We start from the raw sequence: 24,711 nt of genomic DNA on the forward strand, positions 1-24,711 counted from the left end.
CGGCACCCAAGGCCCACCTCTCTCTTTCCCACCCAGGCTGCCGGGACCATGTCCTCCAGGTGCCCCCTAACCCTCCACCCGCGGGGCGGGAACCAGGTGCCCCCGGGGCGTGGACAACAGGTGTCCCGAGGGAGCGGCCCGTGGGTGTGATGAGCTCCACTGGCTCCTCCTGGGCGGGGGTCCCAGGCGCCGGGTGCTGTGCAGGGGGCGGGAGGGTCTGCGAGTGCAGCTGGCGAGGGGCCCGGCTCCCAGGTCGGTTCCGCGGGCCGGCAGGAAGGGCGGCGCCTGGGGACCAGGCACCGAGGGGCGGAGAGTGGGGCGCACGGGTCAGAGCTCTGGTCCCAGAGTCACCGCCCCACCCGCAGGTGCCGCAGCCCCGCCCCCGCGCCCCAGAGGCCCGCCCCCGCGCGGCCAGGCCCCGCCCCCCGCACCCCAGAGGCCCCGCCCCCCGCGCAGGCTTCGGCTTTTTCCGCCGCTCGGCCCGCGCGCCCCGCCGCCTCGGCCATTTCCGTCGCGCGCCGGCCGCCATTTTGTCGCCGCTCGTGTGTGTCTGCTGGTGCGCGGCTCGGTCCCCGGGAGCGAGGCTTTGTCCGGTTCGGCAATGGACGGGTAGGTGACGGGCCGAACCGGGCCGGGGGCCGGGGGTGGTCGCCCGGCGGTCCGGCGGGTCCCGTCAGAGCCACCCGGCTGCCCCTCGCGGGCCGGCCGCCGTCCCCGCCGCCCCCTCGCACACACCCCCCGTCGCCGGGCCGCTTGGGGGACCGGGCGCGACGGGCGGGCACCGGGACTGGCGGCGGCGGCTCCGGGGTGGGGGGGACAGCGCCGGGCGCGGGCGAGGCGCCGCGGGGCCTGGGCGGCCCTGTCCCAGGAGCCGCCGCCGCCGGGACCCGGCCGGGGACCGCGCGGGGCCGGCGAGGCCGGGGTCCGGGGAGGCCCGAGTCCGTGTCCCCGCGGTCTGGCCGCCTGCTCCGCCCGCCCCGGTGCGGGGAACGGGGACCGGGGGGCGGGAGCTGCGGGGCGGGGGAGGGGCGGCCGTGTCACCGCCTTTGTTGTCGCCGGGCCGGTGGGAGCGGGCGGGCGGCCGTTAGCGGGCCCGGGACACGCGGGGCGGGCGCCGGCCCTGAGCGACCCCGGCCCCGTGCGGCGTGCGCGCCCGGCCCCGTCACGCGGGCCACGCGACCCCGACGCACCCCGCCGCGCGGGCGGCCCTCGGCCCCGGCGACCCGTTTGCGGGAGAACAAAACCGGCCCGAAAGCCCGAGCCGCCTCCCCTCCCCGCGCCCCTCCCCCGCCCCGGGGACCAACCGGCGGCCGCGTGGGGGCGGGGCGAGGACTCGGTCTCCCCGCCATGCCCGGCGCCCAGGCGGCCGCGGCCGGTGGCCCCGCGCGGGAGGAGCGCGCCTCCGGGAGGACCGGGCCCGGCCTGAAGTTCGAGGCGGCGCGGCCGGGGGTGGGGGCCCGGCCCGGGGCGTCTCGCCTGTGCAGTCACTTCCGGGCACAAGTGGACCAGGATCCGAGGGACCCCCTCCCGTGCTGCGGGGGGCGGGGGGCCTGGAAAGTTCCTGCCGGCCTGACGCTGTTCTCTCCTCTCTGCACAGGATCGTCACGGATGTCACGGTCGGCGTGAAGGTAGGGCTGCAGGGAGGACCGGGCGCGGGCGGGGGGCGTGAGCATGGCGGGGGTCACGCTCTCCGAGCTTTGGGGGACCCCGGGGGGACGGCAGGGGGGGGGCACGCTCTCCGAGCTTTGGGGGACCCCAGGGGGGACGGCGGGGGGACACGCTCTCCGAGCTTTGGAGGACCCCAGGGGGGACGGCGGGGGGGGGCACGCTCTCCGAGCTTTGGGGGACCTCGGGTGGGGGGGTCAGCGGGGGGGGGAGCACGCTCACCGAACTTTGGGGGACCTCGGGTGGGGGGGGTCGGCGGGTGGGTACGCTCACCGAGCTTTGGGGGACCCCGGGGCGGGGTCGGCGGGTGGGCACGCTCACCGAGCTTTGGGGGACCCGCTCGGGTTTGGGCGTGGGATCCTGTGGTTCCGCACCTACATAGACAACAACCAGATGTTTAAAAGGAGGGGCGCAGGGGGTTCGCGAAATTAAAGATGCTTCCAGGCACGGCGTCTGGGGAAGAGGAAATGATACCCCACCTTTCGGAGGGGAAATTAGGGCTTTAAATGGCCGGAGTAAGTGAGTTAACCGGAATCATCATTTTATTAATCTAAGATTTTTCTTTAACTCTCCTGCCTTATGCAGAGACGATAGTTTTGCCAATAATCGGCCACATTTGAAATCGGTTACCCTGATCCTTAAAAAGGAAAGAAACTTGTTGACAGGATTAGCTTCCAGCTGGAGTCAGAGGTCAGGGCCGGAGGCGACGGGATTCCTCAGTCAGGTTTCGTCCAGGAAAAGTGCTCCTTCCTTAAGCCCTGGTCCTGCTGGCGAGGCCTTTCATTTCCGTTAACTCCCGCACATTTTAACATCACGATTAGGGTCATTTTTGTTTGCCAGCCTGTCTGCCCCGTGAGGGCAGGGTCCTTGTCTGGTATGTTTTCCAAGCCGGGCCTAGCACCTTCCAGGCCTAGATCAGCGGGTCCTCACATACAGTTTGGGGCAGAATTGGTCTCGTTACGCGTTAACTGTAGCCAGAGACTTGCTGGGTGCAGGGACATTCCCCCTCAGGTGAGTGAGTGCCCAGTGCAGTGAGGCTGACTGCTCACAATATTTCTGAGAATTTTACAGTTTCGTCCATAACAGCGTGGTGGTCCTCAGAATACTTCTGGAGATACCTTACGTTTTCTTGCTTATTTTCTGTCTTCTGCCTTATAGTGAACTCTTCCATGTTTTAATGTTTAGGCTTTTTTGTAAAGTTCAGATGGTGTACATTGGGGGTGAAGTAATGAGCTTTTTTTTTTGCAGGGAAGGCGTATTATTTGGCAATGATATTTCCTAAGTTGGGATAGAGGAGGCTTTAAAATGGAGAACAGCTCAGGAGTGCAAGTTGTAGATCCTTTAGCTACCATCCAAACTGGAAGTGAATTTTGTAAGAGAATAAATGATACAAGTCTGAATTGTCCAGTACTCACGGACAGGAGAGAGGGAACTAGACAAGACCCAGCGTGAGAAGGCAGGGAGAAGTGAGGCTGGGAAGAGAAGAGGATGTCCAGATAAGGTTTATTGGTTACACCAGTTTTCTATTTTTGTAGTAGTTTGAGGGCAAAATGTTATAAAGTGATATAAAAATAATTGCTAATGTTTCCCCCCATTGTGAATATAAAAGTTTGAATAATGAAAGTTATACTTTATATGATTTTCTAGGATAGTGGTTAAGAACTTTTGCTTTAGCATCAGACCTCTATACAAGTAATTAAACTTCCATAAATTTTTTACAAAATAAAAGTAATGTGCATGGTTAAAAATGTTCAGTGTGCACAATATTTCTCACTGATTTCCAATCCTATTTCTTGGGTGTAAGTAATTATGTTAAAATATTTCTGGTACATTTTTTTCCTGCAATTATCTATATAAAAGCCAAGGGACAGGAATGCTGGAATGACCAGACCGATCAGAACAACTGGTTACTATGACGTGTGCTGCGGCTGGCCAACCAGCCCAATCCAGGGGTGGCCCTATCCCGGGCTGGCCTGCCCCCGATCTCCCCCTCCCCCTGATCAGGGGCAGGGCCTGCCAACCTCCTGCATCCCCTCCAACCGGTGGGATAGGCCCCCCCACCAGTGCAAGAATTCGTGCACCAGGCCTCTAGTTGGTTTATATATTACCGCACATGAGAACATCCTTGTTTACACAAATGGATTCATGTCATGTGTGCTGGCCAACATCTTGCCTTGCCTTTAAATAGCTTTATTGAGATATTTGATATAAGATACATATTTAAAGTACACGTGTTTTGACATATGTATGCACCAATGACACCATTACTATAATCAAGACAATGAACATACACCAGCCCCCCAAAGTATCATTTTGTAACCCCTCCCATCTGTCTTTCTCTCCCCAAGCAACCACTGATCTGCGTTCTCTCACTATGATTTGTGTGCATTTTTTAGAATTTTAAATAAGTGGGATTGTACAGTATGTACCCTTTGTTGGTCTGGCTTATTCCACTCAGCATAATTATTTTCAGACTCACTCATGTTATGTATCAATAGTTGATTCCTTCATATTGCTTAGCAATATTGCATTGTGTGGGTATACAGCAGTGTGTTTTATTCTTTCAACTCCTGTCAGTGTTTGGCATGCTTCCAGTTTGGGGCTGTTATAAAGCTGCTCTGAACATTCCTGTACAAGGCTTAGTGGGACATGTGCTTACATTTCTCTCGGGGAAATGCCTGTGGTGGGAACTGCCGGAACATAGGCAGAGGCATAGCTAAGTTTTTAAGAAACTGCAAACTATTTTCCAAAGTGGTCGTACCTTTTACATTGCTACCAGCCGTGTATGAGATGTCCAGGCATCCACATTCTCCCCACTGCCTGCTATTGTCTGTCTATTGATGACAGACATTCCAGTGGTTGGGAAGTGATCATCTCCATCTCTCTGTCAGTTTGTAATTGGATCTGGAGACTCAGATTCTCTTTTTGTATTTTGTAAGTGATGTGTTTTTCTGTTAGAAGACGTGATATCTGATTTTTGTTTTTCATCCACACGTGGGTGATATTATTCCCAGAAATATTTCCTGTAATAACTTTTTTTTCACCTTTTTCGTGGCCTGCATAGTCTGCTCAATAAACATCTGTTCGTCAATATTCTTAAAGGATATCTACAAAGACTTGGCTTAAAGTTTACTTAAGGCTCATATAGTAGAAATACAATATTAAAATTTAACAGAAATTGGAATTGTTGATGGTGGGTGGGGATGTTTTTCAATGGAGGTTTTGTCAAGCAGGCTATTTGAAATTGAACGGGCTAGGTTGTGGCCTCTATAACACTGAACAGATAACATCCGAGTTTTAGTTTTTACAGATTTTTAAATGGGCAAAGTAGGACCTACCCCAAAAGTTACTTTGAAGATTAGATAAAATAATCCATAAAAGATTCGGCATGGAATGGCACTTAAGTGCTCAAATGATGAGGATGTTTGTTGTTATAGTTCTTTAATCTGTAAGTCTGATTTGGAAGGAGCACTTTAATGCAAGTCAGATATGGCCAGTAGGAGAGAGAGCCTGGAGTCCAGGTTAAAAATAGTTGGTGAGGCCCTGGTCAGGTTGCTCAGTTGGAGTGTTGTCCATGCACCAAAAGGTGGCAGGTGAGATGACCGGTTGGGCACATACGGGAGGCATCCAGCTGATGTCTCTCTACCTCTACCTTCCTCTCTCTCTCAAATCAATTTTAAGCAAATGGTAAAAGCTCAGACCTTTAAAAGATATAGTGGGTCGGATAGTACTAAAGAGAATTCGTGAACTAAAAAATAGAAATTACTCAGAATTTGGTACAGAGCACTAAAGAGATGAAAATAGAAAGGTTAAAAGATAGGGAGGAAAGGCAGATAAATTCTAACAAATGTTTAGAGTTCCAGAAAGAGACATTAAAGATTGCGGAGAAGCAAAATTTGAAAAAGCCAAAGACTGATAATATTCCAAAATTGATGAGTTACATGAATTCTTAGATTTAGGAGGCACAAGGAAATCGACACATCACAATAAAAAAGCAAAACACCAAAGACACTGAGAAGATCTGTAACGCAGCCTGAGGAACATTAGATTCCCTAAGAAGAAATAAGACAAAATGCTTCTTCAGCAAGATGGGCATCCAAAAGATAGTGGAAATAATAGTGTCTTCAAAGTGTTGAGTGAAAATAACTATCCCCCTGTTATCACATAATCAGCTAAATTACCCTTAAGAGCAAAAATAATGACCTTTTCAAAAATACTCCCCTTTCTCCTCACCCCCCGCCCCCCCAAAAAAGAAAGACAATTGAGGACATTGATAACAGACCCACTGGAAGTTCCAGAGGTTGTACTTCAGAAAGAAGACCAATGACTCCAGATGGAGATCTGCGGTAGGAGTGAGGCTAACCAAGAAGTCAGTAAGCCTGAGGGTAAATTTAATTAATGTATTAGAAAATAATAGCAACAATTGATTGGGAGTTTAAAAAATAGAAGTAAAAATACTAAATTATGACACCACAGAAAGCATGGCAGGGTTGTTTTGAGCTGTGTTGTCTGCTGGGGTAGCCACTAATGTGGTTACTGAGCACTCCACATGCCTAGTCTAAATTGATCTCTAATTACAAAGTACACACGGACTTGGGAGACTTAGTATTAAAAATGTAACGGCTGATTATTACATTTTGAAAATGAAGTGTGTTTTAATAAACACTGCCTGTATAATGATTCAAAATGTGTATATATTTTGGGGGACACTCTAGTTCTATTTTACATGGTTAAACAATACATATATGCTGTCATGCTGTGTCGTTTGTAATTTGCTCTTCTTGTTCAATAATTGTTTATTAATCTAAGTTTATATGTAGCTCTAATTCATTTTCCTTGTCATAAGGTATTTGATTATATGATTACCTAGTTGACAAATACAAGATTGTTTCTTATTTTTTCCTGTTACAAATTGCTGTTGTGAGCATTCTTGTGCATATTTCAGTACAGTATATGTCAAGACTAGAGTTTTCTAAAAGTAGAATTGCCGGATTGATTATAGGTTGTGTTTATTTTCAAGTTGATTGGATATTGGCAGGTTGCTTTCCTAAGTGGTTGTGCTAATTTATACTGCATTAGCAGTGCATGAGAATTCATGTTTCTACACATCCTCTCTGATAAATTGGCATTATTGGACTTTTTAATGGTGTGTGCATGTTGTATGTGTGTATGGTACCTTGTTTTATTTTGAATTCCCTGAGTATCAATAATATATTTTCTTAATTAGCCATTCATGTTTCTTCTCTGTTAAATGCCTGTTCATATTGTCTATTCATTTTCTTTTTAATGTCATTTTTTTTCTTACTGATTCCTAGGAGTTTTTATATATTGTGGATATTAAAGTTTTGTTATACTTGCTATAATCTTTAGCAATAAGTTTTTTAACTTTTAGAGTTCAGTTTTTCTTTTTAAATTGACATATAATTGATAATGAATGAGATATAATTGATAACGATTTGACATAAGTATATACATAAATGATGAATAGAAAAGTTCATTGTAAACATCTGTCCCCACACATAGCTATTAACTGTAGTCACCATGCTGTACACTGCATCCCTAGAACTCATCTTAGTTTATTAAAATGTCTTTCTTGTGTTTATTTTGTTAAATAAATAAATCTATTTATCTCATAGCTGCAAGCTTGCGTCTTTTGACCACCTCACCCATTTTGCCCTTCCCTCCACACTCCGTCTTTGGCCACCACCAGTCTGTTCTCTGTTGCTGTGAGGTTTCTTTTTGTTTGTTTGTTTCTTTTTTTTTTTTAATGTTTACATATAAGTGAGATCATACAGTATATTTGTCTTCCTCTTACTTTGCTTAACATACTGTCCTCAAAGCCCATGTATATTGTTACAGCAGAATGACTTCTTTTTATGGCTGAGTAGTATTTCGTTGTGTGCGTCTGTACCTTACATTTTCTTCATCCACTCACCTGTCAAAGGACGTGTGTAGGTTGCTTCCATATGTGGCTATTAATGCTGCAGTGAACGTGAGGTGCAGGATCTTTTTTGAGATAGCATAGTCATTTCACTTCCTTCGGAGAGCTACCCAGACATGGGATTACTGGATCATATAATTGTACTTAAAAATTATTTTTGAGCAACTACCACATTGTTTTTCATAGTGACTACACCAAATTACATTCCCTTCTACAAGGGTTCTCTTTGCATCCTCACCAACACTTGTTATTTTTTTTCCCTTTTGATAGGTCATTCTAACAGGTGATAGCTCATTATGGTTTTGATTGGCATTTCTGTAATGATCAGAGATGTTGAGCACCTTTCATGTACCTGTTGGCCATCGTGTGCCTTCTTTGTAAATGTCTATTCAGTTCCTCTGTTTATTTCTGGGCTCTCTTCTGTTCCAATGATTTATGTGTCTGTTTTTATGCTAAAGGCTCAGATGATGGTTAGCAATTTTTAGCAGTATTCTTAAATTAAGGTATGTGCATTATATTTTTAGACAGTGCTAGTGCACACTTAGTAGACTGTAGTATGGTATAAATAACTTTTATTTGCACTAGGAACCAAAAAATCTGTGTGACTCATTTTATTGCCACACTCCTTTATTGCGATGGTCTGGAACAGAACAGAACCACAGTGTCTCTGAGGGATGCCTGTGTTATCACATTGAATCCCAAGCACTGTGATGTTGATGTCATCCTTATTATACCAATGAGAAAGCTAAGGCTGAGAATAGTTCAGTAGTTTACCAGTCACAGAGGAGGTGGAAGCTGGACTACAGAGCCCTTACTTTTTTTATCTACCTAATGCCATACTTGTCATAAAAAGAGCTATTAATCTATCACATCAACAGACTCTAAAAAAGAAAGACCTCATGGTTGGATCACTAGAAGAAGAAGCATTTGACAGAGCCGAACACCCATTTATGATAAAAACTCACAGTAAACGAGGAATAGAGGGGAATTTCCTCAACTTGATAAAGGACATCAAAAAAGCTATAGCTAAGCTCATACTTAGAAACTCAAGTTTTGTCACTAAGATCATATACATGACAAGGATGTGCCTTCTCACCACTGGTTTTCAACAGCCTGGAAGTCCTTGCCAATGCAATAAGGCAGTGGCCAGCAAACTGCGGCTCTTTGGCCCCTTGAGTGTGGCTCTTCCACAAAATACCACGTGCGGGCGCGCACATACAGTGCGATTGAAACTTCGTGGCCCATGCGCAGAAGTCGGTATTTTGTGGAAGAGCCACACTCAAGGGGCCAAAGAGCCACATGTGGCTTGTGAGCCGCAGTTTGCCGACCACTGCTGAATAAGGCAATAAAAAGAAGTAACTAGTATGCATATTGAGAAGAAAGGTATAAAACTGTCATTCACAGATGACTTGAGAAACTATAGAAAATTTGAAATCTCCTCAAACTAATAAACAATTATTGCAAGGTTGCAGGATATAAAATTCATATGCAAAGGCCAATCGCTGTCCTGCATATCAACAATGAACAAGTTCAATTTGAAATTAAAAACAAAATACCATTTACATTAGTCTCAAAATATTGAAATACTTTTAAGGTATAAATCTAGCAAGATATACATAGAAGAACTGCAGAACTGATGCATGAAACCAAAGAATCAAGTAAATGGATAAGTATTCCATGTTCATGGATAGGAAGACTCAGTATTGTTGAGATGTCAGTTCTTCCCAGCTTGATCTATACATTTCATAAAAATTCCAACCATTTATTTTGTGGATAACAAAGTGATTCTAAAGTTTATGTGTAGGCAAAAGGCCCAGCATAGCCAGCACAGTATTGAAGGAAAACACAGTTGGAGGACTGATGCTGCCCAGCTTACTCTGAAGCTACAGGAATGGAGACAGTGTGGTTTGGATTAAAGAGTGGACAATAGATCAAATGGGACAGAACGGAGAGCCCAGAATAGAGCCCCCATCAGTACCGTCCGCTTATCTCTGACAGTGGAGAGCAAAGACAGTCTCTTCAGCAAATGGTGGTGGAACAACGACATCACATGCAAAACAATGCAAATACACACACACACACATTACACCCGTCCTAAGAATTGACTCAAAATGTATCTTGGACCTAAATGTAAAACACAATATTAGAAAACTCTTAGAAGATAACATAGGAGAAAGTCTAGATGACCTTGGTGGTAATGATACCTTTTAGATACAACACCAAAGACACAATCCATGAAGAGATCATTGAGAAGTTGGATTTCATTAAAATAAAAAAGTTCTGTATGTGAAAGACAGTATCAAGAGAATTAGAAGATAAGCCAGACTCGGAGAGATCCAAAATATAAAAAAAACAACTCTTAAACTCAATAAGAAAACAACCTGTTTTTAAAATGGGCCAAAGACCTTAACAGACACCTCAGCAAAGAAGACATACAGACGGCAAATAAGCATATGTAAAGACATTCCTTATTATGTCATCGGGGAGTGCAAACTGTAAAGCAACATGTGATACGCTACACAGCCTGTCAGAACAGCCAAACTGGACCCCTGGCACCGTGAGTGCTGGTGAGATGGGAGCAACAGGAAAGCACGTACATCCCCCGTGGGAACGGAAGATGGTTCCGCCACTGCAAAACAGTCTGGCAGTTCTTACAAAACTAAACAAACTTTTACCATGTGTCCATCAATCACGCTCCTTGGTATTAACCCAAAGGAGTTGAAAACTTACACGTGAAATCTGCATATGGCTGCTTATAACGGCTTTGTTCATAATTGCCAAAAACTTGAAGGAATCAAGAGGCCCCTCAGTAAGTGAATGGACAAATAGGTGCATCCAGACAATGGAATATTTTTCAGCATTAAAATGAACAGCCAAGCCATCAAAAAGGTACGGGGAATCAGCGGTTCTCAACCTGTGGGTCGCGACCCCTTTGGTGGTCGAACGACCCTTTCACAGGGGTCGCCTAAGACCATCCTGCATATCAGATATTTACATTACGATTCATAACAGCAACATTACAGTTATGAAGTAGCAACGAAAATAATTTTATGGTTGGGTCAACAACATGAGGAACTGTATTTAAAGGGCCAGAAGGTTGAGAACCACTGCCTTAAGTGCCTATTACTAAGTGGAAGCAATCAATTTGAGAAGCTACATAGTATGTGATTCCAACCATATGACTTTCTGAGACAATAACAAGGTAAGTGATTGCCAGGGGTTGGAGGTGGGATATATAAGCAGAGCCCAGGTTTTTATGGGAGCCCATTTGCTATGGACTTTGAGTAATTGTGATGTTTCATGTAGGTTCATCTTCATAATAAACCACTCTAGTAGAGGGGGTATTGTAATAGAGGAAGCTGTGCATGTGTGGAGTTAGGGGTTTTATGGGAAACCTGTTCCTTTCCATTTTATTGTAAACCTAAAACTTCTAAAAAAAAAAAGAAAACTAGTGAACATTTAACATGGAGGTTGTTCAGTTTGAGCATGCATCAGAAGCACTCGGAGGGCTCGCTGGAACTCCGGGTCCCACCTCCGTTTTCCTTCAGTAGGTCCAGGGTGGACGTGAGAGCATGGATGGCGGACACGGTTCCAGGTCTAATTATTGTCTAGGGGCCACACTTGGAGTCTAGATGACCTTGGTTATGGTGATACTTGAGGTGTCTGCTGTGTTCATCGTTTCCATCATATAAAACGATGCTATGTTGACTCTTCCGTACCTTGATGAGAAATTATAATGATGTGTAAATGGTGTTAACCAGGCTCAAGATAATGCTTTCATTTTTGTTATGCTTTTATTTCTCTGAGCTTGTAAAGCAATTAGGGAGATGATTATTTCTTTACCATGTTGATATTTGTTATAATGCAGCTTTTTATGAGTTTGAACACAAATTAGCATAAAGTTTGGTTAATTTGTATTGTTTTGGATTTTCTGAAATGCTTTAATATGTCCTTCATACCTTTTTTTTCATTTTGATAGTTGCATTGAACTTCTTTGTACTCATGGTTTAAATCAGTTTCTGTTGATTTAGTGATTTGAAATAATAATACCCATGTATGTGAATATATACCTACTTAAAATGGGCAAAACAGTTGGTTTAGGTATTTTAATGCTAATCTATTCACATATTTTTTATAAATGCACATTTTTAAAATAGCTAAATCAACATGGTTTATTTGAACAAGTGCATTTCTGAGAACATGTGAATTTATAACCTTTTCTCTAAAGCAAGCATGTCAAACTCAAAGGCTAACACAGGCCAAATAAACAAGGTTTAAGTTGATGTGGGCCGCAAAAAAACAAAAGCTTCAATTTTCGTAGAAACGTAGGTTTATTTTGATAGAGACATGCTGGATGCAAATGGCTGAAATAAATGAGTAATCGTTAACATGAAATAATAGAACATTTTAATAAAAATTAATATTTTTTTCTTGAACATTAACTTAGCAGACACTGAATAACTGCACAAATTAATAAGCATCATGCAAATAATCCTATTTTTCTTTTTCTCCAAAAGTGAAATATTTCCTGTTGCGCACACCAAACAAGTCAGTCCAAGACTAATGACGTGCCATCGGCTGCTAAAATATTTGCTGCTAGTATTATTGGGGAGAAATGGTGTGCCTGCGAGTAAGGCGTGTAAGGGAAATGAATGCAACACAATTATAGTAATCAGTCATTAGTGAACGTTGTAGTTCATTATTAATTATGTATAACAGGATATTATAAAAATTAAGTTACAAAGTTTTTATTAAAACGTTTCTCATACTGTTACATTGGCTGGTCTGCAAAAATATTTGTTGTGGGTCACGAGTTTGACATGCTTGCTCTAAACGATTTGAAGACATGACTCAGTTTCTGCTTATATAGGCAGAAATAAATTTCTCATTCTGTGGATTTTGCTTTCGGTGTTTTAGCTACTGAAATATATGCATAATTAATTTTAATAATGATGAGCTGTCCAACTCTACAGGATGAAATTCTCATTTTCTAAAGATCTGAGTTGTTCTGGGTGAATAAAGTGCTGTGGGGTCAGAGGATTCATAGAGTATTTGTGGAAAAGTCCAGCTTGCTGTAGCAGCAGGTGGTTTAAAAGAAATTGGCGTAGTTCTCCAAAGCTTTTGATTAGGGAACCAGTCATTTTTCCTAATGTCTTTGGACGTGGATGAAAGGGAGAAAAAGAAACTCTGGCTTTGTGGGAAGGGGAGCAAGATCCTTACTTGAGTCAAGTTTTTATTTTAGGGACTAAAGGTTTTGACTGTTCCCCATAGTGTTACCACCTGACACTTTGTTAGTGGCTATTTGAAGAGTTAAAGATAGGTGAAGAAATTTCAGATTAATATTTGTAAATGTAAAGATGTCTTATGTTGCTTTTTGTTTTTATAGAGAGGATCTGACGAACTACTCTCAGGTAGTGTTCTCAGTAGTCCAAACTCTAATATGAGCAGCATGGTGGTTACAGGTAAGTCTTAACTCTCTTTAACAGTCATTTTTGCCATTTTATAGAGCAGGATATTAAAACTAAAATTTAGTCTGTTTTTATCAGAATAGACTTTTTAAATGCTTTCTGTTGACATTTTAGAGGACATTTTATTAGGGTATATATATATATATATGTGTCAAGTGAGGAAATCTGAAGATGGTGACTTCTGAGGGCAGGTAACTGATTGCTTTTTTAAATCACAAAAATCTTATATATTTTTTGTTCATGTTACAAGTTTCCTAATTCTCACCCTTTCTATACTTCTGTTTTTAGCTTTTGTGTCTTGTGTGTCATAAAGTATTTTTAATTCTCTAGTTCATAAAGCCCAAACTATAGATAAAACCCAAAATTTTAGCTACATAGTTGTATTTATTCTATGCTTTCAACTTTTTTTCTTTGCTGTAACAATATTTTAATTCTTTGAATTGATGTTTGTTATGTTATCTACTTGGAAATTTAAAATAATTTATTTACTTTTATAGTTAGGATTTAAAAAATTGTATATGTCTGAAACAACACTGTTGACTTTTGTCTGTAAACAAATGTAGACTAATTTTTAGACCTTAGTTTTATGGCTGAGACCAAAATTTTAATCTGATGATGGTGATTGATTTAGTTTGCCTTATAACCCTACATTTTAACATTTTTTACTGAAGACCAAAGTTCCTTTTTTCTAAAACTTTCCTGAATTGTTTGAGGAATTAAATGTGTTGGCAGTAAAATGATTGTGAAAGACTGGACACATATTGATTTCCTTCAGGTAGTGGTTGCTTGTAATATACAGGCAGGCCTGATTTTATTGCACTTCATAGATGTTACATTTTTTACAAATTGAAGGCAAGACCCTACACCAGCAAAAGAAATTGTGAGCTACCTATGCGATTCTTGCCTTACTGCGATTATCTCTGAGGTTGGCCTGTACCTCAGTGCACACAAACACATTCCTGACCATTTAGTTAAGTAAAAATTACAATTAAGTATTTACCCAATATAGTCCTAGTGTTGTGAAGCTGAATTTGTCCACACAAAAAACCTTTTCTGTTTATATGGTACTAGAGGCCCGGTGCACGAAATTTGTGTACTCGGGGATGGGGGGAGTCCTCTCAGTCTGGATTGAAAGAGGGCACAGGCAAGACCGAGGGACCCCACCAGTGCACGATCGGGCATGGGGAGCGATGCGGGAGGTTGGCTAGTGGGGAGGGACCGCAGGAGGGCTCCAGCCTGTCTTGCTCAGTCCCGATCGGCCAGACCACAGCAACAAGCTAACCTACTGGTCAGAACATGATAGGCCATAAATGTTGACATAAAGTAATTCTCAATAAGTTTCAAATATTTGAAAGCTCATATAGTACCTGATTATAGTGGAATTTAATAGAAATTAAAAACATTAAGAAATCTAGGAAGTTACCAAATATTTATAAATTTACACATTTCTAAGAACACATGAATCAAAGAAGTTATAAAGGCATATTTCTGACTGAATGAAAATGAAAACATAATGTACCAAAATTTGTTGGATGCAGCCAAAGAAGTGCACAGGGCGAAAAAATAGGTCTATACCTCTTAATAGATACCTGTCTACCTATATTTGAAAAGAACCATATTAGGGGGAAAAAAAGGTTTACAGTTTTTTTTTTTCAAGAAATGGAAGAAAGCATAAATTGCCAATATTGGGAATGAACGTGAAGATGTTACTACAGATCCCACACAGTGTAGAAGGAACAGATTTTAAACATTGGTAATGCCAATAAAGTTAGATGAGACAAATTCCTTTAAAGTCTAATTTACCAAAACTGACATAACCTGCCGTTTCATAATAAGTATAGATCAGTGGTCGTCAAACTGCGGCTTGGCAACCGCGGCTCGCGAGCCACATGCGGCTCTTTGGCCCCTTGAGTGTGGCTCTTCCACAAAATACTGATTTCTGCGCATGGGCCATGAAGTTTCAATTGCACTGTATGTGCGCGCCGGCACGTGGTATTTTGTGGAAGAGCCACACTCAAGGGGCCAAAGAGCCGCATGTGGCTGCGCGCTGCGGTTTGCTGACCACGGGTATAGGTTAATTCTGTATCATAACTGAATTTTTAATCTTTCCACGGAAGCATAGGTGGCCTCACTGTTGAACTTTATGAACTTCAAAGTAGAAATAATCATCTTAAATATACTTCTTTAGAAAATAGAGGAGGGGATACCCCCTAATTAACTTTATGAAGCTACTGTAACTGACAATACCTAACAGATGGGAATCAAGACTTTATACTAATGCAACAATGTGAGTGAATATTAGTAAACATTATAGGAAGCAAAAGGAGCCAGACAGAAAAGAGTACATATTGTATGATTCCTTTTCTGTAAAGGCAAAGAACATAATTAATTTTTAGTAAATAAACCTAAACAATAGTTGCCTATGGGTAGTGGGGATAACAGAAAGGAAGAACAGGGGATTTTCTGTGGTGATGGGCATATTCTATATCAATTAACAAAGTTGTAAAACAAATTCAAAATTTATTGGAAATAGACTACCTCTGGGAACTGTCAGCTACTCATAGTTTTGTCTTCTGGAATGTAATGTAGGCGAAGGGCTGACAGCGGGTCCTTGTAGGCAGTGGGCTAGATACAGGATCCGATTTGTCATAAAGTACTAAGGAGCTTGGACTTGACCCGATTTACATTTTAGAAAAGATTTTTGTTCCATTTGCTATTTTGTAGGTGGGGATAGAGGAGCTGACTGCTGTACTGTACATAGGGAAGATACTTAAAAACTACACTACTCTAGAGATGTGAGGGTCTCAGAATATGGAGGAAACTGTATAAAGAAATCAGAACATCTGAGTTATTGGGAAGTACACTGGTTTGGGAGAGATAACATATTAATGTTAGAATCACTGGGTCAGTGGGTGATAGAGCCCCATTAACAACGGGATGAGGTGGAAAAGGAGATTGGTTTTTGGTTGAAAAGAGAGAATAATCTGTACTCCTCTTTTAAATTATGCCAAGGAATGATACTTAATGCACTTTCTAAAGCAGCGGTCGCCGACCACTGGTGGTCCGTGAGGTCTGAGGGGTTGGCGACCGCGGCTATAAAGAATGAGCCCATCTCTCGTGATGGAGTGAATCCCTGAAAGCCTGTTCAACATGAGAAAATCACATGCACATTTTCCCTGGAGTTCAGGAAAACTAACTTCCTTTACCTCAATGCACAGAGAACATCAAACTTTAAGATCTTTTTTTTCTAACGTAGAAAGATGAGCGTCTGTATGTTCTAACAGGCCCAAATTTGAATACTGTTGCTTTTAAGAACTTAAACCTTTAAAAGCTAGTGATTATGCTCGCCTGGAAAAATACACCATTGTTCGGCTGTCTCAACAGCACTGCCACAGACAGGATTATAGGGAGCCAGCCTTCTATGGTTAGCAGATGCAGCGCAGGTTTTCATTCTTACATTTCAGCTTGAACAGGATGTTTCTCCTGACTCCCGTTACTATAGATTCTGTTTCCAACGTGTCTATCTCAACAGCCTTTCTCTGTCCGGAAGCTTTTCTACTGATTTCTTTACGTCGGAGAATAAAATAATTTCAGAAGTGAGAAAAGTTAATGTTAACTCATTTTGTAACAAATTAGTTTTTTCAGAAATAAAAGTGAGACATTTCAAAATATAGCTAGCTCCAGCTAGTCCTGGAATTGGATTTTATTGAGAGACATTTGTAACTATTTGGTTGTTGGGCAGAGGCTTGACAATTGTCAAATTGCCCTCTCTTGAGTCATTTCTTCAGGCTGTGGAAGTGGAATATTCCTTTCAGTTGGGGAGACATATTTCTGCCAGTGCTGCATGTTGTTATTTCATAATAGCAGGATTTGTTACCGTTAAAAGTGTGCCGTTTGGCCTTATTCTGAAACTGAAATCATCTCAAATTCTAGTACATGTTACTCAGAACGCTGAGATTTTTATTTTAATTTTTATATGCAGACAATTTTGATGTCATTTCTTTTTATAATGCTTAAAGTGTCCAGTACATGGTGTCACAGTTTGAATGTTTGTGGGGGGTTCTAGGCAACATGTCCTCTTCCATAGAGAGGCCACGGGAGCCTGCCTTCCTCTGACTTAGCCTTCTGGGTTTTCCGCCTCGTGCATCAGGCACTCAGACAGCTAGGCTATGCAACTACTTGGAAATGCAAGTGACAGCAGATTTTACAGTAAACCTAGTAAAATGTGTACTGGCTGTTGGAGTTAACGAAAGAGCTAGCAGGATAACGGAAGTACCGTCTGTCTGTTATATATCTTCGCTTCTGGTTAACTCTTTAGGATTTCTGTTTTCCCATACAGGAATGTAGAGTGTGAGCATTCATTTTTCTTAGCTCAGTGATAAGGTAGTCACGTCCATGAGTGATGTATAGTATATAGATGTTGACAGCGATAAGATATTGAGGGAGATGAGGTGGTAATAATAAGTTAGCAGAGGCTCATGGGAGGTAAGCACATGTGGACTGACTACATAATTATTTTTACAGCATTGCTTTCTTTGATCCCCCTGTGGAATATGATATTTCCAAAATTGAACAATTTATAATTTTCAGGTGAAATTACATTTTTCCTAATATCTGCCAACTCAAATTTTTACATTTTAAAAAATTTCTGTTAGTCTGTAATATAATTAAATTGTAAAATAATTATGTTCTTTAGCCATTGGACGATCTGTTTATGAGCTTACATTATCACTATTTTTTACATATACTGTTGAGAAACATTTACCTAGTAGCAATCTTAATTAATTGGTAGAAGGGGTCCCAGTTTTTGAATTTTTAGGAATTATTCCAGTATACTCCGCTGTGTTTTTAGGTTCTTTTATAAACATTGCTTTGTATTTTTTTAATGCAGATAAGGAAAATTAATATGAAGACTATTGTCTAATGTCTTTCAGCCAATGGTAATGACAGTAAAAAGTTTAAAGGAGAAGATAAAATGGATGGGGCGCCTTCTCGTGTTCTTCATATTCGAAAACTGCCTGGTGAGGTGACAGAAACTGAGGTCATTGCTCTAGGCTTACCTTTTGGGAAGGTGACCAACATCCTTATGCTGAAAGGGAAAAACCAGGTACGCCTTTCAGAACCTACAGCTGGTCGCCCAACTAGTCAGCAGGTGTGCGCCAGCCTTGCTCCTAAGCGAGGGAGGGCAGAGGGCGGAGCAGAAGCGTGGCTCTTCCTGGTGGTGGTGCTCAGGGAACTCATGCCCGGGGCGAAAGGAGCACCTGGCGTGCACTCTGAGGCAGATGGAGCACTCGCCTACAGTGAGATTGTGGAAACACAGGCGGAGCACTTTCTTGTATCTCTGCCCTTTGTAATGTCGGCAGTAAGGGGCACTAGTCGCATCTTGGCTTTAAGCTTATTCCCTGGAAATACCTACCTGGTAGCATTAGAAGAAAATAGTTATTAATCCTAGATAGTCTTCACTGAGTAGACGTGCCCGTTGCAGAAGGATCCAGGTATATTAAAAATCGTTTTGTTTTAAAATTCTAATACCATTTAGAAGCGCTTATGAAATTTAACGTTCCCTTAAATATTAATGCTACTACTAATAAGCTGACATTTAATTTTTAACTTTCTTTTGTCTCTTAAATCATATTGCTTTAAAAATGATTTTGAGATCTCTTTTATTCTCTAGGTTAGGAGTGGTAAAATTCTGATGCTAGAAAAAACTTAGCTTTATTTTTCTCTAGTTTTTATTTCATTTTATATTTTTTGTTTATCCTCACTCGAGGATATTTTTCCACTGATTTTTAGGGAGAGCGGAAGAGAGAGGGAGAGACAGACAGAACATCGATGTGAGAGACAGGTCTATTGGTTGCCTCCTGCACGCGCCCCGACCGGGGCCCGGGCTGGGTGGGGAGTCTGCAACCAAGATAACATGCACTTGACTGGAATTGAACCCGGAAGGAACCCTTTGGTCCGCAGGTCGACGCTCTATCCACTGAGCCAGACCGGTTAGGGCTTCTCTAACGTTTATTGGGGAAGTACATTTGTGAAGTTTGGGAAATCAGGTGGAAGGCGGAAGTACCACGTACACAGAGTTTTGTGTGCCTAACCTTCAGGAGAGGATTTCCACTTCTGCTTATGAGAGCAGCTAAAGTCACTGGAAAGGTTATATTCTAGATACTGACTTTTCCTATTAGCTGAATAGATTAGACAGATATTAAAGCTTATTTGAATTTAATTCATAGCATGAAATATTTTTGCATTTAAATGTTTAGGCATTTTTGGAACTAGCAACAGAGGAGGCTGCTGTTACTATGGTGAATTACTATTCTGCTGTGACCCCTCACCTTCGCAACCAGCCCATTTACATCCAGTACTCGAACCACAAGGAGCTGAAGACAGACAACACACTGAACCAAGTGAGTGTGTGTAGGCACATGAAGGAAATGGCAGACAGCATAGTAGGAATCGCTTATTAACAGAAAATACAGTTTCAACCATTCTGAAGCTGTTTCCATGGGCATCTTGTTATTTTTATGACATTTTCTTGCAGTATGTTCTTAAATATTACGTTTATTTACAAAAAAAGTATGTTGATCTCTTCATATTTTAAATTAGTACTGTGTAAATTAGTTAAATAGTGTTTTTTCAATGTTTTTAAGGACCTGGTCAGAATATTCTTTTTCTTGTTACAAGTTAAAATTTTATATAGAAACTGTTTATGCGGTAGGACTGCTAGCTATTTACACAACTCTACTGCTTGGATTTTATCAGTTAAATGCCTTTGGTTGTTTGACTTTTTATAATTTGTATTTCAGTTAGTCTCTTTAGCTAACACATTTATAGGTTCACTTAATCAGCATTTTAAAGCTATATATGATCCTTGGTTATGTAGTATTTCAGTGAAATGGACATTTCTCTCCCTCAGCTTTATTGAGATGTGTATCAAATCACGCTGTTATATGTCAATTACGTGTATGTTGTGCAGTGATTACCACCCTAATGTAGCTAACATCTCATGGAAAAAAAGGAACACTCTACGAATTTGTATTTCATCTTTGCAAAGCGGCCATGCTAATCACTCTATTCTGATTTTAGTTTATGTACCTCCAAAGCTGGCACTGACTCTTGTCTATTCTCTTAATGTTTTCTTTTGTGTTCTCCTTTTCCTCATCACTGTTCCCTTCTATATGCCTCCTCATCTGCCAGTACAGCTTTTTAAACGGGAAGCAATGTAGAGTATTTCATTGTTACATTTAACAATTATTTCCTTAATAATGATTTTTTGACCCCAGATAAGGTAGAAAGAAATTCTCTTATCAGTGAATCTGTCATAGTAATAATAGGAATAGCATAATGGTTGTAGTAAAGGTAGTCATTTTGGAGCATTTAACATATGATTTAGTTGACAGATTTCCAAAAAATACTGTACTTAAATTCTGTATATATATATATTTTTTCACATTTTAAAATCTCATAAATCAAGATGTTTGTTACAGTATTCAGTGTCATGGTTTATTGGCAATGTCTTATTAGTCAAACATAAAATAATAGTGTATTAAATACCATAACATTATATGGGAAATGTCTTTCATATTTTATCTTGAAGTATTCCTAAAAATCTAATGGTTTTAAACTAAAGTGCACAACAGTTTTCTAAAAACTTTGATGTCAGATGTTACACTAGTATGAAAAAAGACTTAAATTGTATTGTGAATATTCTTATTTAAGATTGTATTAGAAATAAGACTATGGAAAATCTTTTGGATAGTAGAGTAATCCTTTTTCAGTTCTGCCATTTGCCTTTTTATAGAGTGAATACTGTTAGATTGAAATGTCATTGTTCGCTAACACTTCCATCTTAATGTTCTTTGGGAGGAAACGACATTGCCGCTCTTGGCTTGTTCAGCATTGGTCCAATGCTAGATGATGATTTTGAAGTAAATGCTAGACTATTTGAATTAACACAGTGCCTGGCGCAAAAGGCTCATTTGAGTGTTAAATTTTATTTATATGTATTTTAGAAAAGAAATGAGCTAGTAGTGTAACATGTAGCAAAATGTTAGTGAAAATACTGTGTGTGCTTGCAAAGTCCTGGTCTTCGCCTTGCAGCGTGCCCAAGCTGTGCTCCAGGCCGTGACGGCCGTGCAGACAGCAAACACGCCTCTCAGCGGCACCGCCGTGAGCGAGAGCGCCGTGACCCCCGCCCAGAGCCCGGTGCTCAGAATCATCATTGACAACATGTACTACCCCGTGACCCTGGACGTGCTTCACCAGGTACGTGTGTCTGAATCTGCATGTCAGCCAATAGATGGGAGAAGTCATAAGATAGTAGGTAATGTTTTCCTTTTGATGTTTTACCAGATATTTACTAAGTTTGGTGCTGTATTGAAGATAATCACATTTACAAAAAATAACCAGTTTCAAGCTCTCCTCCAATATGGCGATCCAGTAAATGCTCAGCAAGCAAAACTAGTAAGTGTAGAGCTGTTTTGAGATGTGATCTTTTTCCTAGGCAGATACACACTTGCACGTATAGCCCTGCTAATGCTGAAGTAGCTCAGCTGCGCCGTGCATGCAGCCTTACGGTGGCGCAGACTGCCGTCTGTGGGGTGATGTTGGGTCCCACGTCTGCTGTGTTCTCTGCTGCATTCGTAGAAGTGGCACTGATGTGGGTTCTGGGACTTGCTCCTCCTGCCACAGCTCTCGTCCGCCTCAGCCATCCGTGTGCATCCCAGTGTATACAGAGGTGGCTCTAACCATGGGCATTAGTTGCTGTGCTTCCATGCTTGTTAAACACTAGAGGTCACATAAAGTTAGCAGGCAAGGAACCAGGGTTGGGAAGAGACTCCGATAATTTTTCAGGTGAGAAGGAGATGAAAGCCTCTCTCTTGAGCACGAATCCATGTAGCAGGCAGTGTACCTTCCGGTTTGGGGGGAGAGCGCAGTGTTCTGTGAGCCATCTTTGGGTTGGGAGCCCTGTACGCTGGGCTTGGTTGGTTGGGGTTTTTTGTAAACTGCGCACACTGCTGGTAAATGCACCATTTTGCTGTCTAAGAGAATAACGACTCAGAAAAAGAGATGACTGGTGGAGGGGGTGAGGCAGGTCGGGGCAGGGAACTGCGGCCGTCGCCCAAGTCTCCGCCGAGGCTGCTGTGCTGCAGGACAGTCTTGAATCAAACCCGTGCATTCCGTGGGGAGCCGCAGGAGCAGAGGCACGCTCTCCTCGGCCTGGTTTGCCTGTGCAGCACAGCACGCCCTGACACTGACAGGACGCTGGCCGACAGCTCCGGATGGGTGCCTGCCCTCTAAGATGTGGTTAGAATCCGTGTGTGTGCGCGCGCATGTGTGGGTAGCCCCTTTAAGTGGGTTTTCACCAGTATTGTATTGAAATGGGTGAACGTGTTGAATTAGTTTTTAGGTTAGTTTAAGCTTGGTAAATATATTCACATAAACTCAATCTTGTATATGAAGGGAAGAGGCATCCTTTTCAGAGTGGGAGTCGTTGAGTGAGTGACAAGCCTTGTGTACTTAAGTAGCCATCGAGCTGTCCATAACAGGACACTCCTGGCTCTTCCTACGTCTGCTTCACTCCTTTCCTTAGTCAACTACATGGCAATCAAAATAGTCAGACTGAGGGAATTAAAATTCTTTCCCCATCCAGCATGTGGGAAAGTGTGGGTTCACTATTAAAATACTATAGTTCTGGGTTTACACACCTGCTGGGTCTCAGTCCATGTAAACAAACACCAGCCCTGATCTGTCAGAAGAACTGTGGTTTCACTTTCAGTGAGTTAGAGGAGCTGAGCGCAGCCCTCAGTTCTGAACAGTTGTTTGTACAGGGAAGGTTTGCTCTCACGAAGAGTCACGGTCACTCCCTGTCCCAGGCTGGTGTCCAGCGGGGCTGGCCTGAGACTGACGAGGTGCAGGACGAGCACAGTCAGCGCAGCAGCCTGGTCCTGGGCCCCCTGTCCCCGAGCCCTCTCCTCCAGGGGGCCACCGCTGCATGTCTGTCAGAGCGGCCAGGTGACCGGCGCGAGGGAGGGCAGGCCTCCAGCTGTGCAGCCACACTCCTCCGCACGCCTTGGGCACGCCGCGGGATTTGCTGCGTCCACAGGCTGTTCTGATGCAGGTTGCGCACCTCAAGGAAGGGAACATGTTTTGCCCATTTATGGGACTTGCCAGATGCATCACAGTGACAGTTACTTCGATTGAGCCCTTCAGTGTGGCACCAGCAGAAGTGACCTCATAAAACCAAAGCACTGCCGCCCGCAGAAAGTGTGGGTGTCACACGGGCATCCTGGCTGCAGGCCGTTGGGGCACTGCTCTGGCAGGACTGTTTGTGACCCTTGTTAATTTTTGCAGATTTTTAAAATTAGAAGTATTTGTACATGTGCTTAACTGGTTGTAGTTTAGATTTAAGTGGCACCTTCTCTTTCAAGAAGATAGTACTTGTGAACCTAGTTCCTGTGCAGCAGGGATAGCAAGGACAGAGGAAGGTGCTTGATCCCCTCCTGGTCGCTGCCATGCAGGCCGTCAGTGTTTTGTCGTCAGTCTCCCCTTTTGCTCATTGTCACTCCTTAACATGGCTCATGTGCTGTCTTCACTCTTACAGGCCCTAGACGGTCAGAACATTTATAACGCTTGCTGTACTCTAAGGATTGATTTTTCCAAACTTGTGAATTTGAATGTAAAATACAACAATGACAAAAGTAGGGATTATACTCGACCTGACCTCCCGTCTGGGGATGGACAGCCTGCCCTGGACCCAGCTATTGCCGCAGCGTTTGCCAAGGAGACGTCCCTCTTAGGTATGATTTCATTGTCTGTACCATTGTCCCCCGTTTGCCAATGGCTTTGAAAGTGCCTGTTGAACTCCAGTAAGTACAGTGAGGCCCCCACCCCATGCCCCCCCCAGTTAAGAATTTAACAAATTGTGTTACATTTTACTTTTCTTGGGCGAGAAGCCATATGAATACTGTGGGGAAAACCTTCACAAGGTATATCAAAATTATATCAGGTGTCTTTCACACCCTCACCTGCTCTCCCCAAATAAAAGGAGAAAAGCTCTAATGGAGAAATACTGTTGAATTCTTCATAAAATTTTACACTTTAAAGTTGATGTCATGCTGTCTAGAATTAAGTCTAGGTCCAGGCCCCTTGTGCATATTTTGGGGGGCTAGTCTGATTGTTTTCATTTAGCACGGCATAGAAACAGTGAAATGTTAACAGACAAAATATGGAATGGGAGGAGGACGTATTATATACTCTCGCTTTTAAAAAAAATTTACACTGGAAAGAATTTTCTATAAAATTTGTTTGGTATTTATTTGACTTCACCTTGTTTGACAATGGATTTGACCCACCTAACAAAAACAATGCAAAAATTTGCAGCTGATAGAGTTGGAATCAAGATGAAGAAAAAATAAGGAAAATGTTATTTTGTAAGTAAAATGAATGAAGTCATCACTTAAGGTGAAATCTTAGTTTCCTTTTACTTGATGTGCCTGGGACATTCTTGATTTCTGACATTTGTAAGGTTGTCTTTAGAGTTTCTATCCATATGGAACCAAGACTTATCAGTCTCAAAGAAGCTCTTACAGTTAAGTTTATGTCCGTCAATTAAAAAAAGGAAAAGTATTATAATGAAAT

At 42.7% G+C, this 24,711-nt stretch overlaps 1 protein-coding gene across 2 annotated transcripts in view; it reads left to right on the forward strand.

The window, feature by feature from the left end:
• The first annotated feature begins 538 nt into the window (after positions 1–538).
• PTBP2 (polypyrimidine tract binding protein 2) overlaps positions 539–24,711 on the forward strand; it is a 36,288-nt gene continuing 12,115 nt past the window's right edge. For both annotated transcript variants that reach the window (XM_081112324.1, XM_081112325.1), the window contains exons 1-8: positions 539–609; positions 1,598–1,628; positions 12,993–13,068; positions 18,009–18,181; positions 19,335–19,478; positions 21,172–21,336; positions 21,424–21,534; positions 23,675–23,870. In XM_081112324.1, the coding sequence (XP_080968450.1) occupies positions 602–609; positions 1,598–1,628; positions 12,993–13,068; positions 18,009–18,181; positions 19,335–19,478; positions 21,172–21,336; positions 21,424–21,534; positions 23,675–23,870 (904 nt within the window). In that variant the 5' untranslated portion in view covers positions 539–601. The remainder of the gene's footprint in view (positions 610–1,597; positions 1,629–12,992; positions 13,069–18,008; positions 18,182–19,334; positions 19,479–21,171; positions 21,337–21,423; positions 21,535–23,674; positions 23,871–24,711) is intronic.

Source organism: Myotis nattereri, assembly GCF_964212035.1.
Source record: "Myotis nattereri genome assembly, chromosome: 18".
NCBI classification, from domain to species: Eukaryota; Metazoa; Chordata; class Mammalia; order Chiroptera; family Vespertilionidae; genus Myotis; species Myotis nattereri.